At 40.0% G+C, this 26,556-nt stretch overlaps 1 protein-coding gene across 4 annotated transcripts in view; it reads right to left on the minus strand.

The window, feature by feature from the left end:
• NCKAP1 (NCK associated protein 1) overlaps positions 1-9,204 on the minus strand; it is a 111,254-nt gene extending 102,050 nt beyond the window's left edge. For all 4 annotated transcript variants that reach the window (XM_015432461.3, XM_005573658.4, XM_005573657.4 and 1 more), the window contains exon 1: positions 8,704-9,204. In XM_015432461.3, coding sequence (XP_015287947.1) covers positions 8,704-8,811 — 108 coding nt within the window. In that variant the 5' untranslated portion in view covers positions 8,812-9,204. The remainder of the gene's footprint in view (positions 1-8,703) is intronic.
• Positions 9,205-26,556: the final 17,352 nt, after the last annotated feature.

Consider the following 26,556-nt stretch of genomic DNA (forward strand, 5'->3'; position numbering starts at 1 on the left):
TTTAAAATATGACTTTAAAACAAATCTTTCTGCCACTCTACCACAAACCCCCGTACTGAGGCCTTTCCTCAAGCTGTTACAGCATAAGATTACATACCACAGCTTAACTTTACGTGGTTAATGTTACTGTTTTTCCAAGAACTTACCATGATGACAAAAAAATATTGAGAGAGATTTTTAAAATTCCTCTATCTATTCATAAGAGATTAAGCAACAATCAAGACACAAAAAAACAGACTGCTCAGTAGCTCACACCTGCAATCCCAGCACTTGGGGAGGCCAAGGTGGGAGAATTGCTGGAGCCCACAAGTTTGAGACCCTGTCTCTACAAAATATTTAAAAATTAGCCAAACGTGGTGGTAAATGTCTGTGGTTCCAATGACTGGGGAGACTAAGATGGAAGGATTGCTTGAGCCAGGGAGGTTGAGTCTATAGTGAGCCCTCTTCACAACCACTGCAAACTCCAGCCTGGGCAAGAGTGAGACCCTGACTCGAGGAAAAAAAAAAGAGAGAGAGAGAGAGAGAGAGAGAGAGAGAGAGAGAAGGAAAAACAACAACAAAATAATCAAGATAAAGGTGTTGGAAGTAAAAAGAACATTTACTGTGCAAAACACTTGTACTTTAGAAATTATCTAAACTATTACTCAACAGAAAGGAAAGGAGCTTCTGAAAAATTAAGTAACTTGATCAAGATTTCACAACTACTGACAGGACCTACAGAGAAATTCGTACCTGATTCCAAAACACTAGAAAAGCTTATCTAAAAATATATGTCCCCTCCCAAAAATAATGTTTAAAAACATGCTCCACTTATTCAAAACTTCAGCTGCTAACCTCAGGAAGCAGTTGCTATCACAGTAAAAATCTGATCAGTTCAATCCGTTTTACTTTTCCGAGACAGCATTTTGCTATATTGCCCAGGCTGGACTTGAACTCATGGTCTCAAGAGATCCTTCTGCCTCAGCCTCCTAAGTACCTGGGATTACAAGCATGCACTATTACTGTGCCTAGCTTCAGTTTTATTTTTTAATTCCTATTCTAACTCAGGAATAAAACACATTTCTTTGCCAAAATATGGAAGAACAATTATTTTCTAGTAAAATTCTGGAAAAAATGCCAAAATATGGAAGAAAAAAATGATTTTCTAGTACAACGAATTAACTGAAAAAATATGAACAATATCTCAGGGGTCAGAGTGAGAATGCTATTTGTGAGGGCACAGAAGCCAGCTCCATCTGAATAATGTCAAGGATGATGAGAAAAACACAAAATGTGGCCAATTTATACTAGAAAGAGGAATTTAACTTTGACTTAATAACTAAGAAACACCACATATTTTGCAAAATTGAAGGAATAAAGGGACAAAGATTCTTCCGAGTTTTCAACAAATTGAAATTAAAATACCTAGAGGAAGAGTAGACATTACCTGAAATTACAGAATGTAAAAGTAATATATACCTATCATTATTTTATGTTCCAATTTTTTAATAAGGAAAATATTACAGTATGAAAATTGTACATAAGTACTGGAAAACCTATCAAGAGCAAAATAAGACTCAAATTCATCATTAGTTAGTTTTCCGATTATTTTTTTCCTCCTGTGTTATGATGTATATTTTGGCCAACCGATCTGCTTTAAGTTAGCACTTTCCCTCTATCTTAGCTAGGTCAAAAGAAAAGAGAGCAATCTACTGCTAATAACTTGGATTAAGAGGCTTGATAACAAAGTATACTGAAATTATTGGAAATGCTTTCAAATTAATGTAATTTATCAATAACTATCTCCTAATTGGAGTCAATAATAAAGATCTAAAAATACAGAAATCACAGTTACTGTCCTTTAGACACAAGTTCTGAGAAAGTCATGAACTTGAAAAACTTCAACCCAGTATACACTTCAAAATTCTTTTTTAAAAATTTTAGTGACTCAAAAAAAAGAAAAAAATTTAGTGATTCAAATGAGTTATTAATTACCATTCCATTTACAAGAAGATAATATATGTCACTGTTGCCTTTAAACAGTTTTTAGCTTCCAATATACAGGATCATCTCAGTTTATGAAGCAAAGGTATTTCTGCAGTTTTTTAAAGTATATATATTGTCACACCTTTGCTGTTAAAAAGAAATTGTTATTTAAAGGACTGCTGTGGAACACATACTTCTGAAATACAAATAGTTATTTTGTCTTAGCAGTAAGTAGAGATCAAACTGTATCAGGCAGTAAAATAGAATAGTTAGGAATGTTTCCTAAAAGGTAGTGTTGAGCTTAATTTAATCTGGGGGTGGGGGGGAATGAACATTTATTAAGTGTACACTATGTTCTAAGCCCCAGAAATAGAACTAGTAACAACAGCCACCATTTATTGAGCTCTTACCCTTGTTACAAGGCACTGTACTAATACTTCCTATGGATCAACTCATTTCATTCTCCTCTTAACCTATGAGGTTAATAAAAGTGCATTCCAAAAACATCAGATAACTGGAACAGCTATTTAAGATTACAAGAATTAGAATCAGTAAGACGAGCATGGCTTAGAAAGCCAAAAAATACAGCTTGAAGCATAACAGAAGCTGAGAGCAAATAAGTACCATGGAGCTGGTTTTGCTAGTAGAGAGCCAATGTGCAGCCTTCCAGAAATTTAGTTATAACTCAGACAACTAAATTAAATCACTACAGTTAATAATTAGCAGGAAAAGAAATTACAGGTATTTAAAAACTTACATTTCACTTATTTCAGTAGTTAACACCGGAACTATTTCCGGGATTTTTTTCTGTTCAAGTAAGTCTGGGTCAGGATCTAGATGTATGGAATTTGTAAAAACCTTCCAAGATGATTCTATTATGTATCCCTGGCTAAGAACCACTGATCTCCTCACTCTGTAAGTAAACTACAGCCCAGAAAGGTTAAATAATTTGTTCAAACTAAAAAAAAGTATCAGAGCATTATCTAGAATCTAGCTCTCTCAACTCACAGAATATTCTGCAAGTAAGGAAAATGTTTAGAAAATAAGTGAAGTTTAGAGGTTATATGCTGGCAAGAAGAGCATTACTATTTTATACTCTTACACAGTCATGCATTGCTTAATGTCATCAGAAGATTCTGTCATCAGAGTGTACTTACATAAACCTAGATGGTATATAGCCTACTATACACCCAGGGTACATGGGATATAGCCTACTGTTTTCATGCTACAAACCTGTACAATGAGAATACTGTAGGCAATTGTAACATAATGTATGTATTTCTGTATCTAAATGTATCTAAACATAGGAAAAATACAGTAAGAACACAGTATTATGGGACTACTGTGTATATGCAGTCCACCATTTAGGTGTTATGTGAAATATCATTATGCAGTATGACTGTATTTTGTTATCTTTACACAGATGCTCCTCAACTTAACAATAGGGTTACATTCCAATAAACCTATCTTTAATTGAAAATATCATAAATCAGCCAGGAAAGTACTCCCAAAGAGTACTTTGGGAGGCTGAAGCGAGTGGATCACTTGACCCCAGGAGATAGAGACTAGCCTCGGCAACACGGTGAAACCCCAACTCTACCAAAAAAAAATACAAAAATTAGCCAGGCATGGTGGCATGTGCCTATAGTCCCAGCTATTTGGAAGGCTGACGTGGGAGGATTGCCTGATCCAGGAGGCAGAGGCTGCAGTGAGCTGAGATCCTGCCACTGTACTCCAGCTTGTATGACAGAACTAGACCTTGTCTCCAAAAAAAGAGAAGAAAATGCATTTAACACACCTAACCTACCTACTCATAGTTTAGCCTAGCCTACTTTAAACACTTACATTAGACTACAGTTGAGTAAATCATCTGGTAATACAGTACACTGCAGAGTATCAGATCACAAGAAAGTATCATACCACTTCCTACTGCATGCCATAGCTTTTGTGCCAACAAGAAGTCAACAAATCGTTAAGTCAAACCATCACAAGTTGGGGACCCTCTGTATATTCTACTGAATAAAAACTCTGCAATCGGAAATAGTAACTAGTTAGTCTCTGTCAATGCCTGCCTGAAGTTTCTAGTCATACTTCAAAACCAAGTACAAATGTCACTCTCCTCTTTACCATCTCTCTCAGATTGTAATCTTTAACTCCCTTCTCAACACTCCCACAATCCTACTTACCCACTGCATTTTAGTTAAATATCTATACATCTCTCTCCCCACTAAGATACTAATTTCTTGGCAGTAGAGACTTCATCTTAATTTACCTCTATTTCCCCCATGCCAGGGAACACATTCAATAAATGAAGTGTAAATGAATAAATAAAAGGGAAAACCTCATAAAAGGGAAAACCTCAATATTTGAGAGTAACTGAAAGAATAGCTCATATGATGGCTTACAAAACAGTTTTACAGATGCAATTTCATTACTACCTAAAATAATCAACTATGCAACAACAAAGTATTTTCCAGTATAGGTTCTTCTACTTAAAATAGGAGAATCATTTGAAACCGGCATATATACAACCCTACTTACAAACTAACAATTCAATAGCTTATAAAGTCATAAAGATGGGCAGACAGTGAATTTTTGAAGTCACTCATTTATGTTATGTTTGAGTTTTTGACAATAAACATATATTCCTCTGGTAATCATTAAAGAATTTTAAAGCTACTTAACAATTCCATAAAGGAAACAAAAGATGGATTATTTATCACTGCTACTTAAAAATTAAAAACAATTATTTTTCCTAAGCATCTTTGGAACATGCTTCTGCATCTGATTGACTAAAAGAGAAAATAATGCCATAAGTGGAAACAAATACAATGCTGAAAGGTAAGACTAAAACCAGTTCCCCTCCCTTTACCCTGCACTGCTCCCTTCACAAACATTTTTTCTTCCCCCACTAAATAAGCAGATACCAGCTAAAGACCTTCAATTTTACAATGCCACTCCTGTTAAATTTTTCCTTAGAAAATAAATTTATCCAAAATCAGAAAAGGATAGGGGAAAAAAGGAAAAATATTCCTCCAATGTTTTTAAAGAAGTAAAACTGCATTTAAACCACCACAATATTCCATTTTAAAAAGTTTGTAAGAGTTGTATGTTTTTTTTTTTTTCTTCCTCCTTTTCTGTCCTTTACAGTCCAGGCAATAATTTAACAGAAGGAAAAGACACAAGTTATTAACTGAGATGTTCTTAATACAGAGATCAATCTCATGTTGGTAATGGTGGAGGAAAAGAAAGGAAAAGGAAAAAAAGAATGAGTAAACCACACACACAAAAATTTAACCGAGCAAAATGTTTTCTTTGGGTATTTGGTATTTGGCAGTTTTGTTAAACAGCTATATAATTTCAGAAAAACAAATGTTGCCCAAAAAAGATGCTCAGATTCCTAAATACCATTTTCACATATTATCATCCTCTATCTTCAGAAGCAATTCTGTGAAGTAGGTAGGGCAGACATTATGCTCCCTATATTACAGAAAACTAAACTGAGTTCAGTTACTGTTTAAAATGAACCATAATTTCTACTCTACTACTTCACCATAAACTCATAAAGACAGAGCTGGAATAGACTTTAGTGTTCCTTTTACAATTAATTTTCCCCATGTTACAGATGAGGAAAAGTGAAGCTCAAGAAAGTCAAATTACTAACCAAAGTTAGAGAACTGTCAGTGACAGAAAGAAGATTGGAATGCAAGTCTCTCATCTTCTGGCCCAGTGCTCTTAATCCCACCACTACACAACCTGCCATGCTAGAACCTTTAAAAATGTTACAAGTCTCTACATAAGTGAGGGACATTATTAGGTCTGAAAAAGGGAAGCCATATATTTTAAAAAAAAAAAAAAAAAAAAAAGGAATTAAGCAACAAGTTAATTTAAATGTAAAGCTACCAATCACCTTCAAGACTTTTCCCTAAAATTCGCTTTTATGTGTTCTTACATCCTCCATCAAACTACAAGTTCCCTAAAATTCCCATAAATTGTAAATATTAAGCTCTCAAAATTTTTGACTGATGAAATTTTAAAAAACCATTCTTCAGTAATCAAGCTCCAACTCCCCTAGTAAGCATCAAAGCATATTATTGAAAATAGTAAGTTATTTTACTTAACTCTTTTTCACTGTATACGTTCATTAAAACATTTCCACGGTATACTTCCAATTGAAATAGAGTAAAAAGATCTGGTAGACAATCACATGCATTAACGAAAATGTGATAATTGATTGGCAAACATGTATTATGAGGTGGAAGTTTTTTTTTTTTTTTTTTTAGGACTAAAGGAGGTTGAGAGTGAAAAGATTATGTGGTTTATAATGCAGTAAGAATGTAGACAGCATGAACCTAATAAACACATGGTGAACAGATCTTACTCACTTCTTTGGCAAGATATTTGAACAAATGTTTCAATCCCTAGCCAGCTGGGAAGATATGCCAGACTCACAGACAATTCTATACGCTGAAAGATCCAAAATCTTATCTGATTCATTTACATGCAAAATTACACAAAGGGAGCAAACCCAAAGCTATTATTATTAAAACTAGAGCACACAGGTTTCGAGAGAGAGGAGGGAAATAATTCATTCATTTCAACCTGGCCTCACTGAAGGCCTCCAGTATCAGATAAGGCCCTAAATACTCTAGTATTTCAAAAATTACGCTGTCCCTGCCCAGAGAAAATTCTCAAGCAAGGTAGGCAATGTATTTCTTAAGAAACTAAAAATATAAGGTAAGTGCTAAAATATAACGTTTCAATAAATCAAAATATTTGACATGGATATAATAATGATCACATTCAACTCATTTTAACTTTCACAAGTTCAATAATACAAGAGCCTGAAGCTTCTCAAAACAGGAAGTGAAAAAACAGTGCTTTTGAGAAAAGGCAATGAACTGGAATTACAAGAGTTCAAATGCCTAGAATTTCATTTAATCTTATTTATGAAGGTGGGATATTAAAGCTTGATTGCATTTATCCTATAACAATGTTTAATGAATGCTTAGAAAAGGTATTTTGCTCAAATACCCAAATCACTTTTGATGTTACTCTCACTTCCTCTTTTAGAAACCATCATAACCATTTCCTCTAAACCACAATACCACAGGTCTAGTAACTTTCATAATGTTTGACTTGCTCGTTTTTTCGACAAAATTCATATAGAAATCAATTTCCAAGTTTTCTAAGCAGCATAATCTCCCCAAACAGTTCAGGTCAATGCAACCTCTAAGTAATACTATTTAAAACTGAATTATTCCTAACCTATATAAATGTATAACCTAGGCTCCTTTGTAAATGCAGAGGGGCTTCTTTGTCATGACACTGAGCTCCTGCCACATAAAAAGTAACAAACTGAATAAGCATGTTGCAGTTACTCTCCAGATAGCACTGGGTTTAGAGTAATCAATCCTTGCAATCAGGTGAGCAACCAGATTTTGTCCTTACCCAAAATTTATCATCATTAAACCAGGACACTCTTTAGAATTAGTGTCTACATCAAATTGTAAAAATAAATCAATTTCACACTCAAATCCTTGGATATGAATTTCCAAAAAAAAAAAAAAAAAAAACCTTTCTCCAGAAGCCCTCTCAACCTACAATCTATGGCTATGATTAAAAGGTAACATTCACGACATATTAAAAAGCCAACAAATATAGTTATGAAGATATGACATCAAAGACACATTGGAAACTCAATGGATCTAAACTTTCCAAATATCTTTTTGTCTTTATCAAATTGTTTAAAACTTACCAACCTTGCTTTAAGAGGAAAGAGATTTTGTTGTTTTGTCCCAGGATAATGAATGTAACATCTGTTCTATCCTTACATGGACTTTTCTAAACTTCCAGTGGTCTTCCACTCCTTACTGTACTGAGGACATGTAAAAGCCTTTACATGGGCTTATTAGCTATAGTTGCTCAAATTATCAGACTATGCTATAAACCAGCAGTAATTGCAACATTTCTACGGTTCTTATTTTGTACAGACACCGAACTTTAAGAAATGGTATTGGAAAATCTAACATGAGGAGGAGTACAGGGGAAAGAGTAGAAGGTTGTTATTCCAGTTCTAGTGACTCACAGCCTAGAAGCATTTCAGAAAACTGGTTCCACCCTCACTTCCCCCTCCTCTCCACCTTCAAAATGAAATAATCCCAAATCGTCAACACACTCTCAATGGCTTTTTATTTAGCAATCTGAAATAAAGTGGCAAAGTGGAGGGGATACCGGATTCATCCAATCAGCCCTTCCCTACCCACATTCCCACACCAAAAAATGGGGATGTCGGGAGTAATGCCTGTTCACTGCTGCCATCTCCGCCAGAATATGGAACGCTCAAGTTTTCCTATCCACCTACAATTTCGCCCACCCACCATCCTCCCTTTCCTATGGGCCCCGTCCTGGGGGCGGGGGTGCCGAGGAGGGGACAGTTCCCGGCTCCCAGCGGCTCCCCCACCCCATGCCGGGCCCAGCGCCGGATCCCGCCGCTGGGAGCCGGGAAATGGCTTCTCTGCCTTCGGCCGGCCGGCAAACCACCGGGAGAGGCGCCCGGGACTCCGCATTAGGCCGCGGCGCATCCAGGCGACCCCGGGCCGGGCCTGGGGCGGCGAGGCCGAGATTTCTGCACCCGGAGCCGCCCGCCGCCCCCCGCCCCCACCCCATGGCCTCCCGTGCCCTTCATCCCTCCCGGGCCCGCCCGCCCCCGCCGCGGCCTCCCCGGCCCGTGCGCACCTTCTTGATGTTGTAGAGGCGGGTGAGCATGCCGACGCCCCGGTCGTTGAGGATGGTGAGCTTCTCCGCCAGCTTCTGCTGACTGGGCTGCAGCACTGAGCGCGACATGGTGGTGCCGCCGCCGCCGCCGGCCGCCTCGCGCCCAGTCACTGGCCCGCGGCCTCCGCAGCAGCCTCCCTCGGGCCTCCTCCCCTCCCGCCCGCGACCTCCGCCTTAGGAGAGCGCGCCCATGGCCCTCGCGCCCCAATACCGCGCCGGCACCAGAGAGAGCCGCGGCGGACGCCTCGGAGCCCCTTCTCCCGCAGCAGCCCGCGCCCCGGCAGCCTTCTCCCTTCCGCCCGCCGCCCTTCCGCCCCCACCCCCGGCGCTCTCCGCCCCAGCCCCCAACGAGCCGCCTTGCCCGGCTCCTCCACTAGGTGTGGCGGCGGCGGCGGCGGCGGCGTCTCCGGCGGCTGAGAACGAGGCCGCTTCCCGCAGCCCCGGACGGGCGCTCGGTCACCTGATCGGCAGCGCCGGCGCCCCCGCGAGGCCGGACGGGGAACAGCGGCCTGCGGGCCCTCGGCCTGGCCTCGCCGCCGCCGCTCTGGCCCTGGCCCGGACCCCGCCCACTACGCCTGATGCCGGAATGGGAGTCCCAAGCGGGGACGGAGTGGGGTCGCGTTCTGCGCTCTTTTCACTTCGCCCCACACCCCTCTCCTTCAAGTTCCCAAAAGTTACTTTTCCGCACCACCCTCCTAAAGAAACCAGCAGAAACTCTGCTGGGAGGTGGGGTGTTTTCCAGGCGAGTTACGCTTAAGAGTGGGCCGGTGGCTCCAAGCGCTTCTTCCTCCCACTGCTTGACAGGCGCTCCCCGCGGAACACAGCAGATGTGCTCCGCGAGGCGGGGATCGCCTCTGCCAGCCTCCCCAGCCCATCCTCAGTCTCCTCGCCTGGAGCCAGTTTGTGAGAGAGGAGGTCGGAAGTGAGCGTAACTCAAGTTCTTGAGATAACCACAATCTAGACTTTGTCGGCGAGGAGCACCCATCCGGAGGAGAGGCAATAGGTCCTGGCATGTGGAAGGCAAAAAATAAATGTTTGTGTAATGCATAAAGGAATCGCTCCCATTTTTTTCCAGCCTCCACCCTAAACCCCACTTCTTGGAAACACTCTTCTTTGCCATCTCATTTTTTTTTTTCTCATCAATTTCTTCTTAGCTGCACTCCAAGGCTACTCCCTTGTCAAATGTATTAGACGTGATTCCAAAAGTGAACTAATTGAGGACTTACGTAATTGGGGTGAGAAACTTCAGCCAAGAGGACTCAGGCCTCTGATATTTTTGGCTTTGCCTTCTCTCGATATGTTAATCTTTTATATTATATTCATTAATTTTAAGTGAGTGACAAAATGTCCGGCCACATTCAATAAGACATTCTAAGAGTAATAAGCCATCATTGGATTGATCAAAACACTTTCTGAAAAGGAAATTGTAATGAATAGCTTTAAAAAATATTTACTATTTACTATTCGTAAGAAGTCTTCATTTTAATATTCCAACAAGAAAGAGGGAGTGGACTGAATGGATTTAATCTAAGGAGCATTTAAAAGAGTCCTGTTCCCACCAAAAAAAGTCATAATCATACCTGCCAGTGTGCCTGAAATTCTATATACAAAGCTGCAGTACCTTGAATGGATGCTTTGTACCTAAAGAGTCTTAAAAATACAAACAATTTATAGATATCATCTGTCAAGCTATTACTAGTCATTAACTGATCAGGGAATTTAATTTATCTGGTTACTTCTCAGCCTGATAGTTAACGTTTTAATTTAGAGGAGGCAAGGTTGCGGGGCCTGGAATAGTAAGGGCAGACCTGAGAAGGGGAGGCTTCGAGGAGGGGTTTGGGGTAGCCAGATAAGAAAATTTAAAGATGCTGAACATTGGGGGAAATATGCACTCTTTTAGGGAGACTACAAATAGCTAATTCTAGACACAGAATTACAGAGTGCGACCAATAAAAGATTGTCTCATTTTCTAGTTTTTAAAAACTGCTGTGTAGGGAGAACAAGAAAATGACACTGTATTATAAATTTGAACACAACTCTTACTCCCCAAGAAAAACTATCATGTTGCCATATGAACTTGAATACTAGTAGCTGCTTGTAACTCAGAGAGTACCCAATAGGAGAACGCTGTAGATAGCAGTCTCATTATTCAATATTTATTGTCACTAATTTACAGACATACTGGCCCTAGACTGTAATGAAACATATCTATTTGAGTAAAAGAGATTAGATGTAGATTAATTACAATTTTTGTCTTTCTCTATATTTTGCATTAAAAAGAATTTTGTTATTAAGATAGTAAGTGTATGTGTATTTTTTTTTAACTTTTTAACTTTTTTGTGGAGACAGGGTCTCCCTATGTTGTCCAGGCTGGTCTTCAACTCCTAGGCTCAAACTCCATCACACGTGTAACCCCTCACACTTTGGGAGGCCAAGGCAAGAGGATTGTTTGAAGCCCAAAGTTCAAGACAAGACTTGGCAACATAAGGAGACCCTCATATCTACAACACTTTAAAAATTAGCCAGGGATGGTGGTGTGCCTGTGGTCCCAACTACTCTGGAGGCTGAGGTGGGATGATCACTTGAGCCCAGAAGGTAGAGGCTGCAGTGAGCTGTGATCACACCTCTGTACTCCAGAGTGACAGAGCAAGAGCCTGTCTCAAAAAGAAAGAAAGAAAGAAAGAGAGAGAGAGAGAGAGAAAGAAAGAAAAAGAGAGAGAGAGAGAAAGAAAGAAAGAAAGAAAGAAAGAAAGAAAGAAAGAAAGAAAGAAAGAAAGAAAGAAAGAAAAGAAAGAAAGAAAGAAGAGAGACAGGGAGGGAGGGAAAGAAAGAAGGAAGGGAGGGAGGGAGGAAGGAAGGAAAGAAAGACCGATGAGACAAAGAAAGAAAAAGAGAAAGAAAGAAGAGAAGAGAAGAGAAAGAAGAGAAGAGAAAAAAGAATTGGGGCCAGGCGCGGTGGCTCATGCCTGTAATCCCAACACTTTGGGAAGCCAAGGCGGGTGGATCACGTGAGGTCAAGAGTTTGAGACCAGCCTGACCAACATGGTGAAACCCGTCTCTACTGAAAATACAGAAATTAGTCGGACATGGTGGTGCATGCCTGTAATCCCAGCTACTTGGGAGGCTGAAGCAGGAGAATCACTTGAACCCGGGAGGAGGGGGTTGCAGTGAGCTGTGATTGCACCACTGCACGCCAGCCTGGGTGACAGAGTGAGACTCTGTCTCAAAAAAAAAAAAAAAAAAAAAAAAAAAAAAAAAAAAAAAAAAAAAAGAAAAGAAAAGTAAAGAAAAGAAAAGAAAAAAGAAATAGAATAAAGACTACATCATCCATCATCCAGCCTCCCTTGCAGCTTATGTTCTGGCCAGTAAGAGATAAGCTGTCAAGAACCTTCCTGAAGAGACTGTTGCTGCTCTCCATTTGCCAGTTCTTCCTCACTTCCTTCATTCTGCCACACCTAACAAGGATGCAATGACCACTATCTTGGACCAGGAAGACAACAGCCACTCAGTAAGGGTGACAAAACATAAAAATGGAAGGTGTATGTGGACTTCTTAGAACACAACAGCCATATCAAACTCGGCCTGTCTATACCTGGTTTTGTATGAAAGAGAAATAAACTTTTAGCTTTTTTATTTTTTTTATTTTTTTTATTTTTTTACTTACAGCCAAGTGTGATCCTCAATAAAAAGTTTCTGTGGCCAACATTATAATATCTCTACTAGGAATAAAATAGGGGATAATAACTAGATTTAATAGTTACAGTTTTTGCACTGTGTCAGATGTTGTTACCATTTGAGCTACATTTTCTCATTTACTTCTCTCAAAAACCTTCAGAGATATTATCATCTTTAATTTTACAGATGAAAAAAACTGAAATGCAGATCTTTTTTTTTAATTGCCAAAGATCACGCCCATAGAAACTGGTAAAGCTGGTATTGAATCCCTTATCAGTCTGACTCCAGAGTTCATGCATGCTCGTAACTACTGTGACAGGACAGTTGGATGGCACTCCATTTTTCATGCATCCAGTGAACTTGATTCTGTAGTTTTCTCTAGAGTCCTATAACCCTGATTAAACCTCTATAAACAGTTCCTTCACTTAACTTTCTTCAATTCACAGTTAAGAGGCTGCCATATATTTTCCTGACCAATACACCAGCTCCTTTAAGTGGCTTTCTTTAGCTGTGCTTTCTCCAGAAACTAGCATGAGAATTATTTCTATAATGCCTTTTGCTAATCATAAAGAATGTTTATGGATTCTTTTTTTAAAATCACTTAGTTTACCCAACCCACTGTTGCTTCTCTATATAAGGCAAGAAGTGAGAAAAACTGATTAAGGACATCTCTATGGATTCTTAGGATAAAGCCCTTCGATTAGGAGGTCTGCCGTCAAAGGTAGTGTTCCACTTGATCTTAAAGACAAATATAATGTTTTTCCTCCCATTGAACTTCTAACCAGGTATTACTACCTAAGTATGACTAGAAATGTCTGAACAAATTTCTCTTTGAAACAGCCTGGGAATTGAGAAGTAGACATAGTAATTTTGTCTGTCCTTCAACCCTTCCTTTGGGAAGCCGCTACCTTCTGACAAAATTGAATGCAGAAAGAAAAAGGGCTCAAGCTATGGAAAGAGTCAGACATAAATGAATAACAAATTAATAGAGCTTTTCAAGGAATTGCCATTCTAAAAACTTGCATTTGGTGAGACCATAATGCAAACAGAGGAACCAACTCTGGTTGAACAACAGTGGAAAAGGACAATATATTTCCCTGTAGTTTAACAGTAATTCAAGTCCTGTTCTTCTGCCTGGCAAAGACCACAAGGTATGACATTTATTCCCCAAAAAAATATTAAGAAAGAGAATGAGGAAAAGACGAGCAACAGTATGCCAGTATCTGTGGTAAATGAAGGAAGGAGTTAAGACTTAGCCAGAGATTGCAACTCAGTAGAGCAGAAGAGTAACTGAGACCAGCCTAAGGAAACATGAGATATCTCCAGTAGTCAGTAGAAGAGATGCCAGAAATACAGCTGATCTGAAAAGTTAAAAAAATAAAATAAAATAAAGAATTAATTACAGCCTTGATCTTGACCACTCACATCCAATTAGATTCATCTTATAGTCTGCCTAATCTTTGGTAATATAACTCACACATGTTTATTTGCACCTGCTCTACAAAATTATAGATTTAGCTTTCCTTTTTTGTTGTTTTTGCTTTTCTTTTTGTTTTAGAAATGTTATTTGGCTAGACTTATGCATTAATAGTATATGATGGAATATGTATCAGTGAATACAAATATTGGTTGATCATTTTAGGTTTATAATTTTTTAACATTAAAATGCTACATGGAAAATAGGCAATATCAATGGTAGAACAAAACCAGTTGGAATAGAGGGTAAGCATTTTGATGATACCAACTTTCAGCCAAACAAAAATAATCTATTTACATTTTTACACTTGATCTACTCCAGATCAAACTTTTGAATATTCTTTCAAAAATTTGAAAAGATATTGAATCTATTGAACTGGACCTCCAAGGAGAGGCCTGGCATACAAATTTGAAGTTATCAGAATTTGGATATTATTTGTAGCCATGGGAATAAATTGAGATACTTTTTGGAGAGTATTTGTTTAAAAAGGAAAATAGTGTGTAATAGAAAGGAAGGAAGGAAGGAAGGAAGGAAGGAAGGAAGGAAGGAAGGAAGGAAGGAAGGAAAGAAAAGAAAAGAAAGAGAGAAAGAAAAAGAAAGAAAGAAAGAAAAAGAAAGAAAGAGAAAGAAAGAAAGAAAAGAAAGAAAGAAAGAAAGAAAGAGAAAGAAAGAAAGAAAAGAAAGAGAAAGAAAGAAAGAAAGAAAGAAAGAAAGAAAGAAAGAAAGAAAGAAAGAAAGAAAGAAAGAAAGAAAGAAAAGAAAGAAAGAAACCCATGAGGTAGAAGCAAATCATAAGCAAATGGCATCTCAGGAGGTCAGGAGCCAGGGGAAGAAAGTATTTCAAGATGATGTGGTCAACCAAGTTGACTAGTGCTGAGAAATGGAATAAGAAGTAAACTAAACAGAAAAGTACTCACTGAATTTGGCAACCTGTAAGTTTTTGGTACTTTGAGAAGAACAATTTCAGCAGAATGGTAGAGGTTAATTAAGTATAGGATGGGAGAAAGGGATGTGAAAATAGCATATGTAGATAAACTTTTTGAGACTTTTGATTGTGAAGGGAACAAGAGAATGGGCAGTAACTAGACGGTTAAGGGAAGGTTTTTATTTTCAGTGAAAGTTGCCAGATTATCCAGTAGAGAGGGAGAGGTTTATGTTTCAATAGAAAAAGAAGGAATAAGCAAAGGAGCCGAGGCCTTGACAGAACAAAGAGAGATGGATAGGAAGCACATGATATATGTCTAATATATGTCTAGACTGATTTTTGATTGGTTGCAGGGAGAAGTGCAGGGAGGAGACAAGATTTGATATTACCTAACATTTATTGATCACTTTCAATGTGTCATGTCCTGTCCAAGTGTCTTACATGTATTAATATGTTTCATCTTCATATCAAACTCTTAAAGTAGTGCTGAGACCAGCTTGGTCGGGGAGACCCTAACCCAGCGGCGCTAGAGGAATTAAAGACACACACACAGAAATACAGAGGTGTGGAGTGGGAAATCAGAGGTCTCATAGCCTTCAGAGCTGAGAGCTTCGAACAGAGATTTACCCACGCATTTATTGACAGCAAGTCAGTGATAAGCATTGTTTTTATAGATTGTAGATTAACTAAAAGTATTTCTTATGGGAAACAAAGGGATGGGCCAAAATAAAGAATAGGTTTGGCTAGTTATCTGCAGCAGGAGCATGTCCTTAAGGCACAGATCCCTCATGCTATTGTTTGTGTTTTAAGAATGCCTTTAAGTAGTTTTTCTGCCCTGGGTGGGCCAGGTGTTCCTTGCCCTCATTCGGGTAAACCCACAACCTTCCATCATGGGTGTTATGGCCATCATGAACATGTCACAGTGCTGCAGAGATTTTGTTTACGGCCAGTTTTGGGGCCAGTTTATGACCAGATTTTGGGGGGGCCTATTCCCAACCTGTTCCCCTTCTTTGATTTGCAAAGTGATAAAAGCAAAGGCAGCTTTGTCGGTGAGCTACTTCTTGCAGGAGTCAGGATCTGCATCTGCAGACTATACAAAGACAAATGACACAGATTAAAAGCACAATATTCATTGAAATCACAGAGCTTCTAAGAGTTTTTATCCATGTTAATGGATTACTAGCTGCTAATCTGTCTGCAGCTCCTTCAAGCACTCCAGTTCCTGGCATCCCAGGTGTGCCTGGGATGCTTTAAATATTTGTTCTTTTAATTTTGCAATATGCAAAGACAAGTTTGTAGAGTGTCCTTCTAGATCCCTTTTTGTTCTTTCCCAAATTTTTGATCTTATTAAGAGTTATTAACAGTTTCCACAAATCTTTATGTTTAGCTCCTACAACGGGCCATATCATTTGAGGTTGAGATGCCACTATACCGCCATGATTTCAGATAATACAAACTCTTGCCATCCTTCTTATCATTTCTACAATCTGACCATTTTGTTCAGACCAGCTGAACATGGTGTCACCGTGGCACGCAGACTGAGAGGTGCAATTCAAGCTAAACATCCCCTTAGGGGACCAGTCAATAATGATTCCGTAAGAATCATTGTGCGGCACCTCTGCCTGTTCTGCAATGCAATGTTCCTAAACAAGTACATTCATTTCTTCTGACTAGTTTACAAATAGGTTTTTGAGGGCAGTATGTCTCAATTATAGGAGCAGATTTATTATGGTAAATACTGAGATCAGAAAGCATGTGTAACTGCATCATAGAGTGATTACATCCAGGCATTATTACCAGCCAAGATTGATAAATATGCCCAATAAGTATAATTGTTCTCTGTGTCAGCCCTTGTTGAAGGAATGCTCACGGCAATGGTGATCACTGCTATCATAGCTACCATTCAATTAGTCATTGTGACTGGTTGTCTTGCTTTCCTCAGGTTTTCTTCCGCCTTCTGTGACAGCTTCTTGATCTCTCCCCAGGTAGGTAGCTGTGATTGACGGGTGTTGCTCGTGACAGTTGGGTCCTCCTCAGTGTCAACCTTGACATGGCTGCAACCGGGGGGTCCTCGGATTTCTCCCGGAATCTCTTCCTGGGATAATTGCTCTGGAATTAGAACTTGTGCTCCCAATTGTTGTAATAAATCTCTTCCCCATAAATTTATGGGTACAGAATTTATAATTGGTTGAATAGTCCCAGGTTGTCCATCGGGCCCTTCACATTGCAAAATATAACTACTTTGATATACTTCAGGGGCTTTACCAACTCCAACTTGTTGTAATAAATCTCTTCCCCATAAATTTATGGGTACAGAAGTTATAATTGGTTGAATAGTCCCAGGTTGTCCATCGGGCCCTTCACATTGCAAAATATAACTACTTTGATATACTTCAGGGGCTTTACCAACTCCAACTATGTTAAATTGAGCAAGTTGAATGGGCCACATGGACGACCAGTGCTGTAGAGAAACGATTGAAATGTCTGCTCCTGTATCTACCAAACCCTTGAATTTCTTTCCCTGAATAGTTATTTCACAGGTACGATGTTTATCAGTAATTTGATTTACCCAATAAGCTGCTTTGCCTTATTTGCTTGCTTTGCCTTAATTGTTTATTTGTGCTTCCAAATCCTCCTGTTCGTTTAATTTCACTTTTCCCCATTTCCACATACGGCACAATCAGGAGCTGTGCTATATGCTCTCCTGGCTCTGCTTTCCAGGGAACAGAAGTAGATATAACAATTTAAATTTCCCCATTGTAATCTGAATTAATGACTCCTGTTTGTATTTGTACCCCTTTTAAATTTAAACTAGACCTTCCTAGAAGTAATCTTATGGTCCCCACGGGCAAGGGTCCACAGACTCCTGTTGGGACCTTTTGCAAGGGTTCCCCAGGCCCAAGGCTCAAGCTTTTGTGCAGCATAAATCTACTGTGGCACTACCAGCTGTGGTGGGGGACAGACATTGTACAGGGGTGAGGGAATGGCCTGAGCTGGAAATGCCCTGGTTTGGAATGGGGCCCAGGATGGGCCCCTCACGGCGTTTCCTGAATTTAAAAGGAAAAGGCTCAAATGTATCTCTAATATTTCCCTGGTGATCTTGGGAGTGTATTCTAACAGGGGAACTGCCAAGCCTCTAAATCACCCTCTTGTCTAGCTTGCTGAATTCCTGCCTGAATAGAACTGAGAGTGGTCGCTGGAGGCGCTGCTCAAACAGTCGCTGCGGCAACTACTTTTCACCCAGTGTCCTCCAGAAAAGAAAGATCTGGAGGGTCAGGCCACTCTTTTTCTTCAAAATAAGGATGGGGTGCAGAAGGGTAGGGATGAACCTCTCCCTCCATTGCCACTTTAGCTTTAGCTGGCAAACGAACCTGCTCTGTAACTTCTTCTGTTACTTCATTATACTCTTCCTCCTCATCATCAATGTGAAAAGGTTCCAAGGTGGAATGAACCAGAGTCCACACTTATCCCATTGTTACCCTGATGCTTCTGAGCTCCCCTTCTTACTCACCATGGGGATTGCTTTAAGGGTACTCGGGTGTCCTCCAGCTAGTTCCACTTTCTCCAACTGTCGCTCCGGCAACCCTTCGACCTGGATTCGAGCCCTCATGTATGGGCGCCACTTGCCGAGACCAGCTCGGTCAGGGAGACCCTAATGCAGTGGTGCTAGAGGAATTAAAGACACACACACAGAAATACAGAGGTGTAGAGTGGGAAATCAGGGGTCTCACAGCCTTCAGAGCTGAGAGCTTTGAACAGAGATTTACCCACGTATTTATTGACAGCAAGTCAGTGATAAGCATTGTTTTTATAGATTACAGATTAACTAGAAGTATTCCTTATGGGAAACAAAGGGATGGGTCAAAATAAAAGAATGGATTTGGCTAGTTATCTGCATCGAGAGCATGTCCTTAAGGCACAGATGGCTCATGCTATTGTTTGTGGTTTAAGAACACCTTTAGGCCAGGCGCTGTGGCTTACACCTGTAACCCCAGCACTTTGGGAGGCCGAGGCAGGTGGATCACGAGGTCAGGAGTTCAAGACCATCCTGGCTAACACAGTGAAACCACGTCTCTACTAAAAATACATTTTAAAAAAAATTAGCCAGGTGTGATGGCGGGTGCCTGTAGTCCCACCTACTCAGGAGGTTGAGGCAGGAGAATGGCTTGAACACAGAAGGCAGAGCTTGCAGTGAGCCGAGATCGCACCACTGCACTCCAGCCTGGGCGACAGGGCAAGACTCTGACTCAAAAAGGAAAAAGAAAAAAACAAAAAAAGAACGCCTTTAAGCAGTTTTCCACCCTAGGTGGGCCAGGTGTTCCTTGCTCTCATTCTGGTAAACCCACAACCTTGCAGTGTGGGCGTCATGGCCATCATGTACATATCATAGTGCTGCAGAGATTTTGTTTATGGCCAGTTTTGGGGCCAGTTTATGGCCAGATTTTGAGAGAGCTGTTCCCAACAAAGTAGGTACCCATAATCATTCCTGTCAAACAGATGAGTGTCTAAGGTCACAGCTGGTAAGGGGAAGAGCTCACACTCTTAACCACTGGAGTATACTGATGTAGGTCGGTAGAACTGGTTTTGAGAAGATGAGAATTTCCCATTTTTCATATCTTCTATTTCTCCAATGAAATAGAAATATTTCATAATCCTAAGAGGGAGGTCATACATCAGAAAATGTTAAATGTTCATTTGTGCATGGTGTCATGTACTTAAGTGGTCAGCAGAAAAAAGCCTAGAGTCTGGAGTCAGATTAACAGAGTTGAAAACCTGGCTTTGCTACTTACAGTAGTGTGACCTTGGACACACGAATAAAGCTCTCTAATCCTCAGATTTTCATCATGAATGGGGATAATTGTACCTACCTCACTAGATTGTCATGAGGAATATATGAGATCATTTTTAGCATTTTCTTTTGTGCAGTTATACTAGCTATAAATGTTGCTTTTTATTACTACTCTTAAAGTTATTGTTATTATTATTGTCACTCCATTCTGCCCAGTTTTGTGATTTTCTATGTTGGTACATGGCTTCAGGCCCAAAGAAGATAGAAAGTTACGGATTTTTCTTTTTTTAGATAAGTGTAATGGAGGGAGAGAGTGACAAAGAAATAAGAGTAGTGACTAGAGAATAATAGCCTACTTTAAATAGCCAACACATTGTGTTTTAGCATTCAACAAAAAGAGAATTAAAAATCTACCTAAATGTATTAAATTGCTGTGCTTGATAAACTCCTATTTCAACGTAATAACTTCCAGAAATGACATTTTCACTTTCACACTAAGTACACACCATAATCATTATACTTCTAAGCCTTGATTGTGTGCAAATGTTAAGGACATTAATTTTTTTCTTATTATAAAAATATATATTATGTTAAAGTATTATAAACTCATTGTAAGATTATTTTCCCCAGTAAGACACTGCTGAAATCTAAATGTTTACAATAAGTCAGTTGTTCACTGATGTGTCAATTGAACTTTGCAGTCCCACTTAAATTAAAATCCAGGCCAAGTGCAGTGGCTCACACCTGCAATCCCAACTCTTTGTGAGGCAGAGGCAGAAGGATCACATGAGGTCAGGGGTTCGAGACCAGCTTGGGCAACATAACAAGATTCCCTCTCTAAAAAAGAATAATAATAATAATTGTAAACATTAAAATTCAGGCCAGGTACAGTGGCTCACACCTGTAATGCCAGCACTTCGGGAGGTCGAATTGGGCAGATTGCCTGAGCTCAGAAGTTTGAGACCATCCTGGGCAACATGGAGAAACCTTGTCTCTATAATAAATACAAAAGAAAAAATTAGCTGGGTATGGTGGCACGTGCCCGTGGTCCCAGCTACCTGGGAGGCTGAGGTGGGGAAGTAGCTTGATCCCAGGAGGTAGAGACTGCAGTGAGCTGAGATCGCACCACTGCACTTCACCCTAGGTGACAAAGTGAGACCCTGTCTCAAAAAAAAAAAAAAAAAAAAAAGCCAGTGTTGCTTAACTACAGTCATACAAACTAAGCTGCTACTATAAAATCATGTTTTTCTGCTTTGAAACTATGAACATACACTGCCCCACCTAGACTGTTTGCATATTAAAGTTTTACCATTTCATAGATTATTTTTAATTGCTTCAACTCATTACTCTTTGCACAAACCTTTAGAATCAGAATTTATTCACATTTTCTACAACTACTTTTTACATTTCTTATTTCCCAATGGTCTTCATTTGTGCTATATTTGAAATGAAAGGATGAACAATTTACTTTTAGTTTGTGAAGAGAGGAAACCCACATTTCCTAACTAGTGTCCAATTTATTTATTTATATAGTTGATTCTACATGTAAAATATTAGGAACACATTAAAGCAAAGTTTAGCATTAAATATGTATCTATAAATACTTTCTTATGTCACATTTTAATTATATAATTATATTACTTAAGTAGTAAACATTTGTAAGTTGATTTAAATAAAAATATGTTACCTAATATATTAGCCAAAAGTGCTAGTAGTTCTGTTATAAACTATATTAGCTAAAAATGCACCTGCTACTACATTACAGACTATGGGACTACCAAACATCAGAAGAGAACTTTGGCTGTGCAATTCTGGAAATAACAGAATTAGCTTAGCGCACCCTCCTGTTTTAAAAGAGAGTGAAAGACTTAAAGCCTGTGAATTGAGTCGGAAGAAAGGAATGAAGTGAGCCACACATCTTTATTCATTTTCCCCATGAAGTCAAAGCAGAAATAAAAACAAAGCTGAAATCATTTTTTCTTTATGCTAGTATTGGCCATTTAATTTTTGGTTACAAGTTTTCTAATTAGCTTTTTTTTTTTTTTTTGACAGAGTCTTGCTCTGTCACCAGGCTGGAGTGCAGTGGTGCTATCTCGGCTCACTGCAATCTCCACCTCCCGAATTCAAGTGATTCGCCTGCCTCAGCCTCCCAAGTAGCTGGGACTATAGGCATGTGCCACCACGCCCAGCTAATTTTTTGTATTTTTAGTAGAGACAGCGTTTCACCATGTTGGCCAGGATGGTCTCAATCTCTTGACCTCGTGATCCACCTGCCTCGGCCTCCCAAAGGGCCGGGATCACAGGCGTGAGCCACTGCGCCCGGCCTCTAATTAGCTTTGAGTAATGGATCGCCCTGTATAAATCCACTGAAGCTGTGCATCGTATCCATGAAATATATACAAATATTTTAGTACAATTTTAAATAGTTGATAGTTTAATTAAGACTATATAAAGCTCCAGAGACCCTAGATTTGAAAACATTCTGCATTGTAATGGGTCTACCAAAAATGGCATAATAGGAGCAATTGTATACCCTGGTAATCATGTGCTAAGCATCCAGGTTTAACCTGACATAAATGTTAAAAAGAAAACTTTTTATACTGGAGGTGGTGGCTCATGCCTGTAATCCCAGCACTTTGGGACGCTGAGGCGGGTGGATCACCTGAGGTCAGGATTTTGAGACCAGCCTGGCCAACATGGTGAAACCCTGTCTTTACTAAAAATAAAAATAAAAAAAAATTTTTAAAGGCAAAAAGCTTCTTAGAATGTCATCTGGATCTGTAAAAGGGCCTCTTTCCTGATGAGTTCAATGCATTACCCTATGGCAATCCTTCCCTGACAGTAATAAGGTAGCCTCCGTTATCAACATTTTATCAGAACTAAATATCCCACTGTAGATCAATTACTCAAGTTCTCTCTTTATCTGCCTCCCTCTGGCTGCCAAGCCCTTTGGCACCTCCAACAGAAAGTGGGAAGGAGAACTGAAAACATGAGGCTCAAATTGTTTTGTTTTGCTTTCATTTGAACATCTTGACTAAACAGTTTCATGTAAAAGAAGATATGGAAACTGCTGATTAGAAAAAGTCTTTTAATGGTCTGCAAGTTATCATTTGTCTACGTGTCCCTTTTTCTTATTGTTGTAAGTAATAAAGGGTTGGATGTTTCTTAATGAAATGTACAGTGTTTTAAAGAAATCCTGTGGCTTCTGCACATTACATAAGCCATAGTTAGTCTGCCTCAGAATGATTGCAGAAATATTGTAAATTTAGTCTCAGAAACTGGCTGCTAATGTAGGCCCAGCCAGCTTTTCAGCTTTCAACACTGCTCTGTGTAAAATAGCACATTTGGAAATCTGTTGCTGGTACACCCTTTTCATACCATACCCTGTTCCTAAGAGGTAAAACTTAACATGAAGAAGAAGCATAAGATATGTGATAGGGTCACAAAAACGGAAGAAGCAGCAACAGGTTCTAAAAATATTTGGTATTGGTTCAGCGTTCAAATACCTAGGCATTCATGTCTTTGAGTGTTGACAATATTCTCTCGTTAGCATAATACCTCTTCTCTTGATTTCAGTGCTAGCTGGCAAACTCCCATTCCACAGATGTACAACTGGCGTCTATTTCATCCTGCTTTTGTTTTTGTGAGGAAAAAGTTAATGTAAGGTAAATATCACCACCACCACCACCACCGTCATTATTTAATGTTAAATATCAGTTTGACACAAAGCAATGGACTTGATTACAATTATCAGAGTTAGTCAAGCTGCCTCGGATTTTTTGTGGAATGAGGTCATGTGAAAATATAATCAAACACTGTACTAGAAATAAGGAATTTTTTTTCCTTCTCTCCCTGGGAGACAGATTAGCTTAATTCATGTGAAATTGTTTCTTTTTCTCTTATGTCCTTTTCATTTCAAGAAGTATTCCTACCTTTAGTGTGAAGGGTTTATTTATTTATTTATTTATTTTTATTATTTTTTCTTTTTTGGAGACTGAGTCTCGCTCTGTCGCCCAGGCTGGAGTGCAGTGGCGCGATTTCGGCTCACTGCAAGCTCCGCCTCTTGGGTTCACGTCATTCTGCTGCCTCAGCCTCCCGAGTAGCTGGGACTACCGGTGCCCGCCACCTCGCCAGGCTATTTTTTTTTTTTTTTAGTAGAGACGGGGTTTCACCGTGTTAGCCAGGATGGTCTCGATCTCCTGACATCGTGATCCACCCACCTCGGCCTCCCAAAGTGCTGGGATTACAGGCGTGAGCCACCGCGCCGGCCTTGTTTTGTTTTGTTTTGTTTTGTTTTGAGACGGAGTCTCCCTCTGTCTCCCGGGCTGGAGTGCGCAGTGGCGCAATCTCCGCTCACTGCAACCTCCACCTCCTGGGTTCAAACAATTCTCCTGGCACAGCTTCCCAGGTAGCTGGGACTACAGGCACCTGCACCACCCCGTCTGGCTAATTTTTGTATTTTTAGTAGGGGCGGGTTTGAGACGCGGAAGCTAGTCTCAAACTCCCGACCTCAGATGATCCGCCCGCCTTGGCCTCCCAAAGTGCTGGGATTACAGACATGAGCCACTGCCTTTTAAAAACTTTTAAAAAACTTTTTATGTGAAACCCCGTCTCTACTAAAAATACAAAAAATTAGCCGGGCGTGGTGGCTGGCGCCTGTAGTCCCAGCTATCGGGAGGCTTAGGCAGGAGAATGGCGTGAACCCGAGAGGCGGAGCTTGCAGTGAGCTGAGATCGTGCCACAGCACTCCAGCCTGGGAGACAGAGCGAGACTCCATCTCAAAAAACAAAACAAAACAAAACAAAACAAAAAAACTGTTTATTACTGAGAATTTCAAACACGAAAAGAGTAAATAGAAGAGTATATTAACTTCCCATGTAATGATCACCCAACTTTGACACTTAATGACATTTTTCCAAACCGGAATGTGAAAGGTTTGTCCACAATCTAAACCGGAAGTCTTATTTATGCTAAAATAATACATTAGAATAAAAACTAATATAAGTAATAGTTAGAAACTTTTTGTTTTCGTTTTTCTTTCTTTTTTTTTTGAGACAGAATCTCGCTCTGTCCCCCAAATTGGAGTGCAGTGGTGTGATCTCAGCTCACTGCAACCTCCACCCGCCAGGTTCAAGAGATTCTGGTGCCTCTGCTTCCCGAGTAGCTGGGACTACAAACGCACACCACCACTCCTGGCGCAATAGTTTTTGTTTGTTTGTTTGCTTGCTTGCTTGCTTGTTTGTTTTTGAGACGAAGTCTTGCTCTGTCGCCCTGGCTGGGGTGCAGTGGCTGGAGTGCAGTGGTGTGATCTTGGCTCACTGCAGCCTCTGCCTCCCGGTTAAAGTGATTCCCCTGCCTCAGCCTCCTGAGCAGCTGGATTACAGGTGCACACCACCATGCCCAGCTAATTTTTGTATTTTTACTAGAGACGGGGTTTCACCATGTTGGTCATGCTGGTCTCGAACTCCTGACCTTGTGATCTGCCCACCTCGGTCTCCCAAAGTGCTGGGATTACAGGTGTGAGCCACCGTGCCCAGCCATTTTTTTTTTTTTTTTTTAGGACAAGGCCTTGCTATGTTGCCCACTCTGGAATACACTGGCTATTCACAGGCTCACTGCAGCCTCAAATTCCTAGCCACAAGCAGTCCTCCCTCCTCAGCCTCCCAAATAGTTAGGACTACAGATGTGGCAAGCTAGACATTTTCACATTTCTTAATGGTAATTTTAATCAACATTTTAAAAAGAGGAGATGGTAAGAATAAATATCAAAGTGACACTCTTGGCAATAGCCAAACCAAGGAGTAAAACATGTCTATCAAACTGAACCTAAGCTAACAGCATGTGATATCATAATTATATGAGGAGTGCTTCCTAAATCCTGGTTTCTCAGAGAAGTAAGTGAAGAACGTACCCAGTGCTTTCATTTTGCTGAGTCACCATGTTGAAAGAGAGAACCATCAACCACTTACTGAATGAATCACTTTTATTTTTCTTCCAAGTAATTCACTCTTCTTTAAGAACTGGCAGGCATGAAGCTACCAGGACTTGTGCTGTCTGTCTTGTCAACAATAATATTCACCCAGGGATTACAGAAATGCTCTGAATAATAACATAGATTAGACACAATCTAAATTCTCATAGTAGGAAAGAGTTACAGGAGTTACAGTACATCTACACCAAGAAATTTCAAAATAATTGTATGCCCATGAAAGAAAATGTAGATAGGCAGGTCTTAGTAAAAGTAATGTATACCTACCTCTTTAAAGTGTTCTAGGGTCATAACCAAAAAGATTATGTTATTCAGACAAATGGGCCTTCTGAGAGGTATATCCATTTTTGATCTGACAAGGGATCAGGACAAGACAGGCATAGTGATCTCAAGTTCCACTTGGCCTGTGGACAATGACTGATTGAGTTGGACTTTTGAGGTACAAAATCCAGACTAATTTATGGGAACCAAAATGAAGTTGCACTTGAACTGTTTTATATCTTCTGTGGCACTTTAATGAAAACCATGCACTGAAGAGCCCTTTGCCTAAACCATCCCATTCACAGGCATTCTATGGTGCTGCTCTACTCCTTTGAAATCCCCAACATTCTTTGCTTCAGCCAAAAAATGTAGTGGCACTGACTGCAGAGGGCGGCATTTTAAATGTACTTATGTCCAAAAGGTAGATGCAAATGCTCCAAACCCCCCTTTCCCTTTGTTAGCATGGATTAGGTCAGTAGGCAGCCTTGTATTGAGGAGGAAGGTATAAGAGGAGTTAGTCTGTTTGCAGGTGGGTCTGGTGGGTCTGGAGTTGGGAAAAGAATAACAGTGGTAGTCTTGGTCTGGCCAGAATGTGCTGTAAAAAGTTCTCTATGCCCTGATAAGAGAAGGAGGAAGTTCTCTGTAAGGTCCTCTGAGCTGGCCACACCATGGCCAAGCCATCGTGACATTCCCCTGGC

The sequence above is a fragment of the Macaca fascicularis genome, chromosome 12 (genome assembly GCF_037993035.2).
Source record: "Macaca fascicularis isolate 582-1 chromosome 12, T2T-MFA8v1.1".
Classification (NCBI taxonomy): Eukaryota; Metazoa; Chordata; class Mammalia; order Primates; family Cercopithecidae; genus Macaca; species Macaca fascicularis.